Genomic DNA, 15,213 nt, shown 5'->3' on the forward strand with positions numbered 1-15,213 from the left:
TATTGCCAACATTATTCAAATGTCACATGATTAAATGTCAGCAGTCTCAATTTGGCTGCGTTCAAAACATTGTTTCCTAAAGTGCAAAAATTTAGGAGCATTCCAAGAACATATGTATTATGGACGTAAACCTTGAGTGGAGAGGGTAACAGAAAAAAAGGCGCCTACTATATCCACTGACGAAGTTAGAAGAAAGATATTCTTATTACTTTGTATTAAAGAGTGGCTATCTTTCTTTACTTACATGACGTAAAAAAAACGAACGATTATGGGAGTTAATGGGTGTTAGCATGAAAGTACTTTAGTTGACAGTTAATATGTCAAACGCTGGACACATTTCCCATCATGGATTGCATGATTAGAATACCTGCTTTTATATTATCTTAGTCTACGCTTTAGTCCATGAAGGTTATAGAACAGGAGAAAGATCGCTGTGTACTAAAGCATTAGCGTACCTGTCCCTAAAAAATTTGTAGAATTTATAGTTCATTTTTAAGCCACCAGCCGCGCTGTCATCAAGAAGTAGTATCTGTGAAGTTAGCTGTTGTTGTTAGCATAATGTACAAATTGATATATCATTTGAAATTAGCGCCTATATGCTTCACGTGGTTTATAGTCTGTTCAGGCTGTTATTGTAGGTTATGTTTACTGGAGTTGTGAATTAATGCTTGAATCTTTTGATAAATAAGTTTTCGTGATAATAATATTAAATATTAAACAAAATGGCAAATAATTATTTGTTTATTAATAAAGATAATATTAAAGTTGAAAAAGAATTACATACAGAACTAATTATTAAAAGTGAAATATTAGATGAAACTATTTTAATGGAAGGTGGACACATTCCAAATGAAGAAGAAGGCAGCAATGATAGTGATAGTGTTGTGAGTGTAAAACATGAACCTGTTAGTGATGAAAATGATAAACAATTGTACACAATTAATTATGAAAACATTAAACTTGAACAAAAATTACATACAGAACTAATTATTAAAGATGAAACTGTTTTAGAAGAAAAATCATTTGTATGTGATGTTTGTAATAAAACATTTACTCAGAAAAGTAATTTAGTTAAACATAAACGTATTCACACCGGAGAGAAACCATTTTCATGTGATGTTTGTAATAAAACATTTAATGAGAAAGGTGAATTAGTTAAACATAAACGTATTCACAATCGATAAAAAGTAGAAACAAATTTGTAAAAAATAACATCGCCGTTATTTAATTTAATGCTCTTATTGCAAAATGTTATAAAATTATTCATGATTTTTTTTAAAATATTTATATTAGGAGAACATGTTCAACAAACCCTGGTGGAAAAAATATTTGAAGAAAGAATAAGAAATTATGAAAAAGTCTTAGGAACTTTGAATTTCTCAACGTTTTCGGACTAGTCTAATTCAGAGTTATTCAGAGTTCCTAATATTTTTAAGTTTCTAAGACTTTTTCAGAGTTTCCTAAGACTTATCTTTTTTTCAAATACTTTTTCCACCAAGGAAATTCAAAATAAAATTTAACAAAGAACTGTTAAAAAAAATTCAGGATAAAATTATTGAAAATTTAGAAAAAATGAGAACGTTATCCCGAAAAATAATTTTATACTGTTTAAAATAACCATTATTATTCATTCATATTTATTTTGGGTGAAATATCCCTTGTGCAATATATATCTGTTCTGGAAGTCAGAATATTTCTTCCGAAAGAGTCTCAATCAATTACCATTTACTGTCATTAAATGATTGATTAATAATTTATTTGATATTTTCAGACTTTTTCAGAGATATTTTTACTTTACATTTTCTTTTTCTGAATTTCAAATTAAATATTCTGACTTCCAGAACAGATTTATTTCTACAAGGAATGTACAAATAAATATATATAATAAAATATTGTTTTTATCAATTTTTCTGGTTTAATTATTATTATTCAATATTATACCTACCTTTATCTTTCATCCTTTACATTGATTTCAGGAATATCAAACAGAACCTACATTTTTAACAAAATATTACTACAATTATTCATTTATAGGTAAGTTTATTGAAAAAAAGGTAAGTAAAAAGAAATTCATGATGGGTAAGTTTAATATGAGTTAAATGAAAAAAGGTCAGTGAAAGGAAATAAGTTTATAGTAAAAAGTTGAGTAAAAGTTATTTATAGTACGTTATTGATTAACCTAATATGTCCAAAGTGGAGTAGTGGCTAGCTCAGTCGTCTCCGGTTACAACGCACGTCGGTTCGTATCTAGCTTTGCCCCGAAATTTTTTTTATTAATTAAGTAAGAGAGTATATTTTATATATTCAAAAAATAATATTATAATTTCGAAAAAATTTTCAATTTTTTCAACATTTGTACTAGGAGAACATAAGTGGGAATTAGTAGTTCCTGATAAGGAGATAGGTGAGTACGTGTTTTCACCCCGAAAGTCTAAAATTTTATTTTGGCAGAAAGTTATTGGTCTGCCCACTAGAGGTCACACTCACCAAACACGGGTGTGCAGACCACTAACTTTCTGACTTACGAGGTGACAACAATTACCTTGCTATCAGGTACTACTTATTCCGTCCGTCCTTGATGTTCTCCTAGTAGAAATGTGAAAAAAATTGAAGTTTTTGAACGAAAAAAAACTAATTTTTTCATCATTTACTAGGCAAACATGCTGTGGTGGAAATTTGAAAAAAAATGAAAATAAAAATCAGATTTTGCTTAAAAGATTTAATGAACTTTTTTTTAATATATGTCCTCACCTAGTTTCGAACCAAGGGACTATTTATTCGAAGTCAGATACGCTAACCACTATACCATTAGGGCTCTGTTATTCGTATTAATAAATAATTATATTCATATTTTCGACTTTCTTAAATTATAATAAAAAGTAAAACTCATTTTCGGAAAATTTTGAGTAGTATTATTACAAAAAAAAAATGGCAAACGAAGTTTGAAATACTTACCTATCGTGAAGTTCGAAATACTCACCTATTTTTAACTGAAATAATATTGTATAGCTACAGAGAGATGGGGAAAAATAAAATAAAAACAGGGTTTGAGTTTTCAACTTTATTTAAATGAAATCAAAATACATAAAAACTATTTACGAATTACTTGCACATAATTCCATATAATTAATTTCATCTTAAAAGAATTTTTTTGCATAAACTTTTTTTTTACAAACCAAATACCACACAAAAATAAAATGAAAATCCAAAAAGAATATTACGTATTTACAATCCAACTTCTTTATCTCACCTATATTTTATAAGAATTTGTTTGTACCTTTACTAAAAAAAAATTAATTAGTTAATTAATAATTTTGTTCTGAAAGGAAAAATGGGATAGAATAAAATAAAACAAAATTTAAAATATATAACGATATTTATTTATTTATATTAATTTGAAAACGTTATCCCGAAAATTGATTTTTTACTATATAAAATAACCATTATTATTATTCATTCAAATTTTTTATAGGTGACATATGTACAAATATATATAATACAAGTGAAAACAAACAATTGACTGAGTTAATTGTTGAAATACCATGCATAGTCAGTGTTGATTTATTTATCACATTACACATACAAACATGTGACACATACATAACTGATAATCAAGTATAGTACCTATTATAAAATTTCCGCCTAATTGGCGCCATTTTTTTTTTTTTGATATGTACTACTATCAAATATACATGTATATTTGATAGTAGTACATATAAAAAAAAAATTATAAAAAAAATATTTCCCCTACTCTGTCTGGTTTATAGTGAAGAGCTGTGCGTAAGTACTCACTGCCCTGATAAAACCATCCGGCTCAAAGCATGCGCGTTACGACAGAGACAACTTTTTTAATTTTTTTTAATATTAAATTAAACTGACCAATTATTTATATTAGCTGACCAATTATCAGCGAATGCTTCTCGATCGCGCATAGGTGGAGTTTTTTATTTTTTCTGCGAATGAGGTGCTAAACTTATTAATTGACCTTGAAAAACTTTAATAAAAAATTTTCTGATGCTGACCAATTAATGAGACCAACTGACCTTTTATGACCAATTTCTGACCTTTCAGATGGTATAATTGGTCAATCGAAATTCCGTACATGAGGTGCTAAGATCGCGGAGCTTTAATTTTAGTACTACAATTTTAATATTTTGTAATAGGAGAATATGGGTGAGATAAACCTTGTTACATGTTTTCCTATTCAAAAATGATTTATGATTTTAAAGAATATTTATGATTATTTAAGTTCCCACCCCCTGAAATAATAGTGATTTATGACATACGTATAATTAACATGATTTATGACAAGAGGGCGGGTTTAACTATAAAAAGAGTGGAAAATTTAAACAACAGGAAAAATTCAATTATTTAAAAGTAAATATATTATCTACACCAGGATACGAACCAGGTTACTCTGGCTTCATAGGCAAGTGCTATATCCACACAGCTAACTGGATTATATGTTATTTTATAATTATCTATACTTACCTTTACTAAATTATTTATAATTTTGATAATTTTGTGATTGTAATTGTGTGATAACAAAATTGATAATTTTTCTGAAATAAAAAATAGGATAGATAATTTAAAAAATAAAAACAAAATTTAAAATTTATAAAGATTTTTATTTATTTATATTAATTTAGAAAAAATGAAAACGCAATCCGGAAAATTGATTTTATACTGTATAAAAATGCAATTTTTATTCATTCATATTTATTTTTGATGAAATATGTACAAATATATATAATAATAAAATAACGTTTTTATCAATATTTCTGGTTTAATTATTAATATTCAATATTATACCTACCTTTATCTTTTATCCTTTACATCGATTTCAGGAATATCAAACAGAACCTACATTTTTAACAAAATATTACTACAATTATTCATTTATAGGTAAGTTTATTGATAAAAGATAAGTAAAAAGAAATACGGAATGGATAATTTTAATAAAAAAGGTTAGTAAAAGAAAATAAAAACTAAGTTTAAGAAAACAAGTTTACTTAAAATAGGTGAGTAAAAGGTATGTGTATTACATTATTGATAATTAAAACATGTCAAAGTTAGAATAGTGGGTAGAACACTAGTCTTGGGTTACACAGTCCCTCGGTTCGTATCCGGCATTGTCCCGATTAATTTTTAATTAATTAAGCAATTATTATGCCGGAGAAATCAATTTTACTAACATAATTAATTTTTTTGTTTTTAAGAAATAACATGTTCTCCTATTACAAAATCTTATAAAATTTCATTTAACAAGAATAAATTTTAGCATGCACAACAAAAAGGCAAGCAAAATACGTATTTTTTTAAAATTTTGTAATAGGAGAATATGAGTGAGATAAACTATAGGACATGTTCTCTTATTAAAAAGTATCAAATTTTAACGTAACCAAGCATTTTTTTTATTTTAGAACTACAAAATTTGATATTTTGTAATAGGAGAATATGAGTGAGATCAACTATGGGACATGTTCTCCTATTAAAAAGTATCAAATTTTAGCGTACCCAAGCTATTTTTTAATTTTAGTACTACAATTTTAATATTTTGTAATAGGAGAATATGAGTGAGATAAACCTTGTTACATATTTTCCTATTCAAAAATGATTTATGATTTTAAAGAATATTTATGATTATTTAAGTTCCCACCCCCTGAAATAATAGTGATTTATGACATACGTATAATTAACATGATTTATGACAAGAGGGCGGGTTTAACTATAAAAAGAGTGGAAAATTTAAACAACAGGAAAAATTCAATTATTTTAATGTAAAAATTTAACCACACCAGGATACGAACCGGCGTACCTTTGTTTCAGACGGAAGTGATATACCCACACAGCCACCCAGCTTATGTGATACCACATAATTAACTTACTACTTACTTACCTTTACTGAATAATTAATTAATTGATAATTTTGTTCTAAAATAAAAATTAGGATAGAAAATTTTAAAAATAAAACAAAATTTAAAATATATAACGATTTTCAGAAAAATTTTATTTAATCTAATAGTAAAAATGTTAATCCCACCAGGATACGAACTTTAGCGTGTTTTAGCTTCATAGTCAAGTGCTATACTCTCTCAGCTAATCGGCTTATATGTAATCTTATAATTAACTTAATACTTTACATTATAAATATTAATATTGATAAAAATAAATAACATAATTAAACATCAGTTTAAATAGTTTAATAAAAACATAGGTTTTGTAAACCTAAAATAAGATAATTCTTTTAAAAGTTCAGAGAAAAAATTATTATTTTGTCGATAATCTTCAAAGCAGAAGCTTTTAAAATTCCATGAAGGTTATAGAACAGGAGAAAGATCGCTATGTACTAAAGCATTAGCGTACCTGTCCCTAAAAATTTGTAGAATTTATAGTTCATTTTTAAGCCACCAGCCGCGCTGTCATCAAGAAGTAGTATCTGTGAAGTTAGCTGTTGTTGTTAGCATAATGTACAAATTGATATATCATTTGAAATTAGCGCACAACAGCCCGCTTTTATTGACACTACGTATTGATAGCGCCTCACTTATTTTATCCATATTTCGGGGACAATATTTTCTATAGCGATCGTTCTCCTGCATATATGCTTCATGCTTTAGTCTGAATTTGACAGTTTAGTATTTGACATTTATCAGACATACGATCAGCTGTTTAAAAAGATTGAATTAGTACATATGTACAAATCAAATTTACAAGTTAAAAAATAGATATGCCAACAGAATCGTATTTGGAATTATCCAAAAATCCTATTAGATTTGAAGCTTTGCTAAACAAATTCAATAATGTATTTTTTGACGAAGCGAATAAACAGGTTAAATACGAATAAAATTTGTAAACCCCAATCATTGATATTTTTTTTTACATAGCTACAAACTTAATTATTTTAGATCTTTGTTGTACGTTCGGGTGGCGTTATGGGTGTATCAGTCAAAGGTCCTGACCCAGATACAAATTTAAATTTTCGCCTGGAAGACCATGCACCAATAATATCAATAAAATTTTCACCAGACCGTCATATTTTGGCCGTACAACGTTCACAAACATCCGTTGAATTTGCTAATTATAATGGTGATGGATCGTTAAGTGCAGAATATTCACAAAGTTGTCGAAAGGGTAGTAAAATGCTAGGATTCATTTGGACAGGCCCAAGTTATGTAGCTTTTATTACGGATAATGGTGTAGAACCCTTTCAAGTTTTACATGAACGACGATCTGTAAAAGCTTTAAAAGCTATTACAGCTACGGCTGATTGGTTTAAATGGAATGCTGATTGTAATTTAGCTATTTTGTCATCAGGTCAAGGAACTCAACTGCAACCAATTAGTTTTAAATCTGGAACGGCTACGAAGTTGGCTAAAATTGAACGTTAGTAAATTAATATATTTAATGAGGGTAAAATAAATTTTTTTTACGGTCATTGTAAAGTTAACTGTATTGTCTGGAGCTATGTTGCTCATTAACGAACTCAAACTCACTCTATACGCCTTGAGCATAATATCTCTTTTCGTTTTTGAGTTATCGTGATAACAGACGGGTGGACAAACAGAAATGGACTAATTAGTTGATTTTGTGAACCCATACCAAAATTTTGTTTGTAGCATCAATATTTCTAAGCGTTTCAAACTTGGGACTAAAATTAGTTTACCTTGATATATTTAATATATGCAGGTTATAAAAATTGTATGTTGTAGCTTATTTCGCAACAATTTAAGCTTAATTTGAGTTCTTTACGATTTTAAGCGGAGTTATAAGCGAAAATCTGAAGAAAAATGTTCACTTTTTTATAAAAATTGTTAAAAATAATGAAGCAAATGTCTGATCGAAGCAAAAGCTATTTTTTCAAATTGCTGAACTTGGTCCGAAAAATCTTAATTATATGAGCCTGGGATACCAGTCTAAAATCGAGAATTATTTTTAACGTTCTTACATTCAGCTCATTTTGGCCATTCATTCCGAAAAAATGGTAGAAGATAAAGGTGAAAACTATGCGTAAAATTAAAGATCAACCTTTTTATTAACCAATATATGAACAACAGCAGATATTTGAAAAAAAAAACCATTTATGAGAAGTTTTTGAACCTTCCAGCCCAAGGTGGGTGGGTGATAAGTTATTTTTCGCTTTAAGTGAATTTTACCCTAGATATACGATCGCGTAGGCATGTACTGTTGTCTATGTTTTCACATTTGTCTCTTAATATTACAAAAACTCTTGGTATTAAAACTTCGAATCTATTGATACTTTTGTCTAGTATTATATCCAAACTTTTAGAGAGCTTGATCGAAAGGCTTTTTTCATTTGATTTATGTTGAGTCCTTCTCCTGGAAACAAAAAATTACCTTTTTCTTTCAATACAGGGAATTAATATATTCGCCCGAAAAAAATCGGAGAGTTAGTTGTATGTTTTATTTCTACCCATGCAACACAATGTTGGATTTAACTTAAAACAAATATAATTGTTTCAGTCGGGACAGGCCGTAGTGCTGCTGATCGTGATGTGACATTAGCACTATTAAGAGGTTCACCAGCTGTAATATTACTTTGCCATGGATTAGGTGGAAATAATTGTGCAGAAGTATTAGTATATCAATCACCAGATTCTGGATCACCTATGAAAATATCACATTTTTTACGTTTGGGCTATTCTGGAAAATTTTTAATTAATGTGTTAGATGATTTAATTATTGTACATCATCAAGCATCTAAAACATCTTCATTGTTTGACATTTCATTGCCTGGTGATGGTGAAGGACATCATTTACCGATTGCAACGCCAAAATCCTTTAGTCCCTTCGAATTAGAATTACCTGATAAAACATATGTGTGCGAACTATGTAAGTGAAATTTTTGTTATATTTATTATTTTTTTAACATGGAAAATGATTCGAAAAAGAGTCATTGATTAAAAATTATGCACTGTACATAACGATTTATAATTCAAATAATATACAGGATCATTTTTAAGTTGATATATGCTTGAAACTTGACAAATAACTTTTATCGATAAAAATTCTTCAACCGAAAAATGTTGAGTGAATAGACGCACGTCTTACGCAGACATTAAATTTGACCTAAGATTTCAAACACAATGAAAACCTCGCTATATTCCATACCTGGTAATCGATAGATGAACACTTTAAATAGGATATTACTATGTTTGAAAAAGTACTTCAAAATGTTGATTTTCCCAATGAAAAGCTACAAAAAAGTATATTTCAGCAAAATAAACAATCTTTCTTATCATACAAATTAAAGTAAATTTTAAATCTTTTTTACTCTCGAAAAAACGATGTCAGCCATTTTGGTGACGTAATATTGGTAAAAACAACAGTCGTGTATGTAATTATTATATGTACAAATAAAGTTCATGGTAACATAACTTACAATTACTATAAATGCCATCAACAAATTTAGGTAATTAATGCATATTATATTTGTTTTTATGATGTCACATCATGGCGGCTCGTGTTTTAAGTCACGTGATATACAGATTAAAAGTAACGACTTTTAATTTTAATTTAATAAAACAATAATGTGTAGACACTACGTATAAGCAAAAAATCAGGCCTCAATCTTTTTGAAGCTACAGTGATCGTAAATCCTTAACTTAGAATATGTTTTTTGGAATTTTTTACAGATACACCAAGTTGGACTGTATTTCAACCAAATATTATAATTGATGCAAAATTGGGATGCCTTTGGTATATTGAATTACGATTAGAATCATTAGCATCACATATATCCGATATCGAAACATGTGTACAAGTGTTACGTCGACGATGGGGTGGCAAAGGTGTATTATTACGTGTATTACACAATGTTATTTCCGAAAATAATCCAAAAGCGGCCAAAGCACTTGAAATTGCCGCATCACTCGAACCTGGTTGCATACCACTTGAACAAGATGATATTTACAAAAACGTATTATCTGGCTTAGAACCTGAACCATCACTTTTAGTTGCCTATATTCGTGCATTAGCGCGTCGTAAACAACAACCTCAACATCAATTAAGTCGGCTATTAGTTACAACCTTAGTCCGACGTGGAAAAATGTCTGATTTACATCAGCTGATTAGACACGGTGCTGTAGCTGATAGTAAACCATTAGCGTGTTTATTGCTCTCACTAGGAAATGTTCATGAAGGATCGACCCAGTTAGCTTTAGATATGTTAGCAAGATTGGGGGCAGTTTCAGAAATCCATGAAGTCTTGTTTGGACAAGATGCTGTACTAGCTGCTGCTCATCTATCACCCCCACCACCACCAAGAAAACTTTTAGATGCTGCGAAACAAGATCCTACTTTATTTCATGCCTTATATCGTAATCATCGATCAAATATTCCACAAGATCATCGACTACTATTTGATAAAATTTATTCAAAAATGTTTCCGACTAATACAAATTAATAAATGTATAATATATAAAATAGATTTTTAGTAAATTTTTTTTAGACCAAGATGTTCGCTTTCCAAGCAGAATTAACACGATTGATATGAAACAATTTTCAGTGCGATGATTATTTTAGAAGATACACGACTTTAAATCCAGAACTTAATTAACCGATCTTTAAATTGAAATTGTTTTAATTAACGGTTAACAATTATTAGTAATTAAAGAAAATGGTTGTAATAGACCTTTTCATCGATTTGCTTTTGTTTCGGATAGTTGTCAAAAAACTATTCAACCTAAGAAAGTTAAATATATTTTATCTTTTTCAAGCAGCACCTTTTGACAAGGATAGAAGATATAAGATATGTCTTTACTTTATTGAAAACAGTCCGATACAAAAAAGAACCGGAACAAAACGCGTTGAATATTTTCAACTCAAACACACTGTGCTTTACTGTGTGACACTGCAAATAATATTGGAAAACCACCATTAGTTTAGAGTTAAAAAATTGACAACTAATTAAAAAAAAAAATAAACACTGATGTATATTTACGTGGCAAAATCAAAACTAACTTATATTAAAAAATATAATATTAATATATTAATGTATGACATATTAATGTTAAATTATAAAATATTAAAACAAGTGGGTTAAGAATTATATGTTGAAAAAAATGACAAACACCGCTAAGGAGGTTAAACAAGATTTGATGAATTTGGAAGAATTTTTACATGTTGAATTAAACGTAAAAGAAGAGAATTCTAATTCTAAAAACGAGACTATTTTACAAATGAATCGTATTATAGACGCAAGTGTCGATACACTCAAACAAGAAATGAAAAATGAACCAAACTGTAATCATAATTCTGATAATCCACTTTCCTCACAAATTCTTCCAAAAGATACGGTTAAAAAGAAAATAAAAAAATTATACCCTAAAAAGAAAACTGGCTCCTTTATATGTCCCACATGTGGTAAATCATTCGCGTACAAATATCAATTGAATGTACATGAACGTAGACATACTGGCGAACGACCGTATATGTGTGAGGTTTGTGGTCATGCATTCGTACAAAAGCATGTACTTAAACGGCATGAAGAGATACATAATGGTGCGTCAAATAAATCGTACAAATGCAATGTTTGTGATCATACATTTTTACGTAAAGAAAATTTACAAAAACATGAACGATCTCATACTGGTGAAAAACCGTATAAATGTGAATTTTGTGATAAAGCCTATTCAAAAGGTAGGTAAAAAAAAGTGAAAACAATCAATTGACTGAGTTAATTGTTGAAATACTATGCATTACACATTACACATACAAACATGTGACACATACATAACTGATAATCAAGTATAGTACATATTATAAAATTTCCGCCTAATTGGCGCCCTCACGGGTAACCAGTGATGTTTACGAAAAAATGTTTCAAACAAAAGTTGTTTAATTTTTGATAAGGAACATTTTTTACATTTAAACTTTTATTCTATCTCTAACGGTTTACAAGATGGGTCCTACGGACCCAAGACCCAATTGACCTATGATGCTCATTTACGAACTTGACCTCACTTTTTACGTTATGAGTACGCTGTAAAAATTTCAGCTCGATATCTTTTTTCGTTTTCGAGTTATCGTGTCCACAGACGGACGGACAACCGGAAATGGACTAATTAGGTGATTTTATGAACACCTAGGACAAAATTTTTTTCCTAGCATCATTATTTTTAAGCGTTACAAACTTGGGACTAAACTTATTTAAAATTTCAATTTTTGTTTCAGGTGAAGATTTAAAAGTACACTGTCGAACACACACCGGTGAAAAACCATACGAATGTCCAATATGTAATCGTTCATTTAAAAGTAAACATCAATTACGATCACACAGTTTTATACACACCGGAGAAAAACCTTACAAATGTATTAAATGTTCGAAATGTTTTCGTGCATATTCAACATTAAAAGTACACGAACGTATTCATAGTGGTGAGAGACCATTTCAATGTTCATACTGTGTTAAAACATATGCAACACGTCCAGATTTACGTGTACACGAGCGTATACACACGGGAGAGAAACCATTTCAATGTAAATCATGTGATGAAATGTTTAGTGATAAATATCATTTAAAAATACATACACGAATCCATTTCGATGTGTTACCATATAAGTGTGATGTATGTGCAGAAGGTTTTATACGTCGAAAAGATTTAAAGAAGCATGTAATACAACATACAAGTGATAAATTATTTACATGCAATATATGTGCACAACAATTTCCTAGAAAAGAAAATTTAAAAATACATATTCGAATACATAATGGTATTCGACCATTTAAATGTAATTTTTGTGATAAAACATTTACACAAAAAATTCATCTACAAACGCATGAATCAAGAAAGCATACACCAAAATCAACAGAATCCACAGATGTTTCTTCTATACTATTTAAATTACCTGATATTTTAGATTTACAGTATTGTAAAACTATCAGTCAATAATAGTCCAATAAAATGAAGATTTAAACTACCATCATCTTAAGCATGTGGTGAAGTCACTTTTTTGAAAATATTTCGAAAACATAGGAAGATATGAAAAAAAGTTTTAAATAAAAAATGTAGACATCAATATATTCTTTAAAATCATTCCTACTCACTTTTGACGTATTTGCAAAAAATTTTTGTAATTAATTGAAATCATTTTAAGAGATCTCATACACATTGTTTGTGATATATTCGAGATACCATTATTTTTTAATCGTACTAAAATAATATTTTTATACTTAATTTTAATTCTAGAAGCAAGTATGAAAGCTGATTGTATCAGGGTTAGATAATAGAAATATTGTGATATGGGAAGTTGAGTGAAAAAATATATTTAAAAAAATTTAATTTGTTTATAATTTGTGCAAAAATTATTATCAATTTGTTAAAACTTTTTAAATAAATATTTTTAATGTTACGAAAATTTTGTTGCAATTAATTTTCTCAATAAAACCTTTCTTCTACTCCTTTGAATTCAACCATTTTCAGCCTCTACGGACCCTCTACAACCCCCCGCCCACCTTAATGTAAAACGGCAGATAGGACGATATATTTGACAGATATTAAAATAACATGGATATTAATAAATGGTAAGTAAACTGGTGGTCTAAATTGAAATTACTTAAAAAGCGGTCTATTTGATGTTTTACTTAGTTACTTAGTACGAATTTTTGACGCCAGTTGGTAGGATTTATCTGATTTGAATTTGATTGTTTTGATTGGCCATTAAAAATGGTAAACACAAGTGTTGCCATCTGGTAATTTAAACCGGAACTACCGAAATCGGACTTCTTGTCTTAATTAGTACGATTTGTTATTGCTAGTTGGCGTGTTGCACCTCCCAATTATCAATAGGAAAATTAAAATGATACATCCATGTATTATTTTAATTTCGGTCAGTAAATATAATATTGATAAATTCAAATTAATAACAAAATGTATTTAATAATTTTCATAATTTCAAAAAGTGAAATATAAATAAAATTGTAATAACAATTAATATAATCTTATAAATAACTATATAATATGTCATATAACATTAATTAATGATTTTTTTAAATTTCATTACACATATAATCATGTACAGAGAAAAGATACACATTTAAACCGTTTTAAATCTTATTTGTATTATAATGGTCTAGTTTATATCGGAAATTTTCAGCAGGCGATGAATAAATAGATGGATATTAAAAAACCATAGTAATTTGCAACAAACGTGCTCAAATGAATTAAAGTACTTAGTTGTCATTATTGTGACTTCCACATTGACATTTTGACGTCATAATTGATTTTCCCAATAATGAATAATAATAATTTCTTTAAAGTTTGGTCAAGCTCATTATGATAGATTAGGCAAACATCTAAAATATAAGGGTACAGGGGATAATTGTTCTTCTAATTAGTGCTTATCGTCAAGAACATAATATAAAATCTTTGGTTCGTATTTTATTTAACATAAATTTTTGCGATGTAAACTAGACCTATATTTTTTTTACATAAAAAAAAGTTGTATAAAAATTTAATTCAAATAGTAAATAGTATTTTACGTATCTAGGAGGCAAAGTAAAGAATGTCTCAGATCTCATGTTAGTCACATGAGATCTGAGAATTCTTTACTTGCCCCTGTGGTGTGTATACTATTTTTCTACTCGACGAAGGCGGAAATCGGCAGATTCGTTTAGCAGGACGAAAGTTGATACTTTCCGCCCGGAAGGGAGAAAAAAATTTTTACTACATCTTGAAATTACTATAAATCTATTTGAATCACACAACTAATATAAAACTTTTTTTTTATTTCAACAATATTTTATTAGATAGAAAATTAAATAATATTTATAATATTTAAATCATTAATTGCATAAACGACAGGAATGTTTTTATTATACATTTATAATATAAATAGTTTAAATATAGACTAGATCCATTTTAATTCAATAAACGAAACAAATGCGTTGGGAAATTTCGATGAATGTGAGATTTTTTGATACATTTTAGCGAAAAATGCCTCATTGAATAAGCATCTTTTAACAACACAATGATTAAAAGTGCCTAAAAATCGCATTTTCCATGTATTGAACTATTAGCTTTTACATAAAAACGGAAAAATTACCATATGTAAAACGTTTTTCTTTATTTTCTCCGCAATCTAGGAGTGGTGATGCCAGACTTTATATTTTTTGATAAAAACACGATCATTTTTTTAAACCTAAAGTTGTTTCCCTAAAATAATATAATTCCAAATAAAAATTTAACAGAA

The 15,213-nt window shown here is 28.5% G+C and overlaps 2 protein-coding genes across 2 annotated transcripts; both read left to right on the top strand.

The window, feature by feature from the left end:
- The first annotated feature begins 6,653 nt into the window (after window positions 1–6,653).
- Window positions 6,654–10,562, top strand: LOC123297747 (regulator of MON1-CCZ1 complex). Its single transcript, XM_044879508.1, has 5 exons — window positions 6,654–6,832; window positions 6,909–7,386; window positions 8,485–8,853; window positions 9,657–10,407; window positions 10,529–10,562. The coding sequence occupies exons 1-5, from the start codon at window positions 6,731–6,733 to the stop codon at window positions 10,560–10,562; spliced, it is 1,734 nt and encodes a 577-aa protein (XP_044735443.1). The 5' UTR covers window positions 6,654–6,730.
- Window positions 10,563–11,073: 511 nt separating this feature from the next.
- On the top strand, window positions 11,074–12,922 carry LOC123298351 (zinc finger protein OZF-like). The gene is made up of 2 exons (XM_044880333.1): window positions 11,074–11,661; window positions 12,196–12,922. The coding sequence occupies exons 1-2, from the start codon at window positions 11,085–11,087 to the stop codon at window positions 12,912–12,914; spliced, it is 1,296 nt and encodes a 431-aa protein (XP_044736268.1). The 5' UTR covers window positions 11,074–11,084; the 3' UTR covers window positions 12,915–12,922.
- The last annotated feature ends 2,291 nt before the right edge of the window (window positions 12,923–15,213 follow it).

This window comes from Chrysoperla carnea, chromosome 4 (assembly GCF_905475395.1).
Source record: "Chrysoperla carnea chromosome 4, inChrCarn1.1, whole genome shotgun sequence".
Taxonomy (NCBI): domain Eukaryota; kingdom Metazoa; phylum Arthropoda; class Insecta; order Neuroptera; family Chrysopidae; genus Chrysoperla; species Chrysoperla carnea.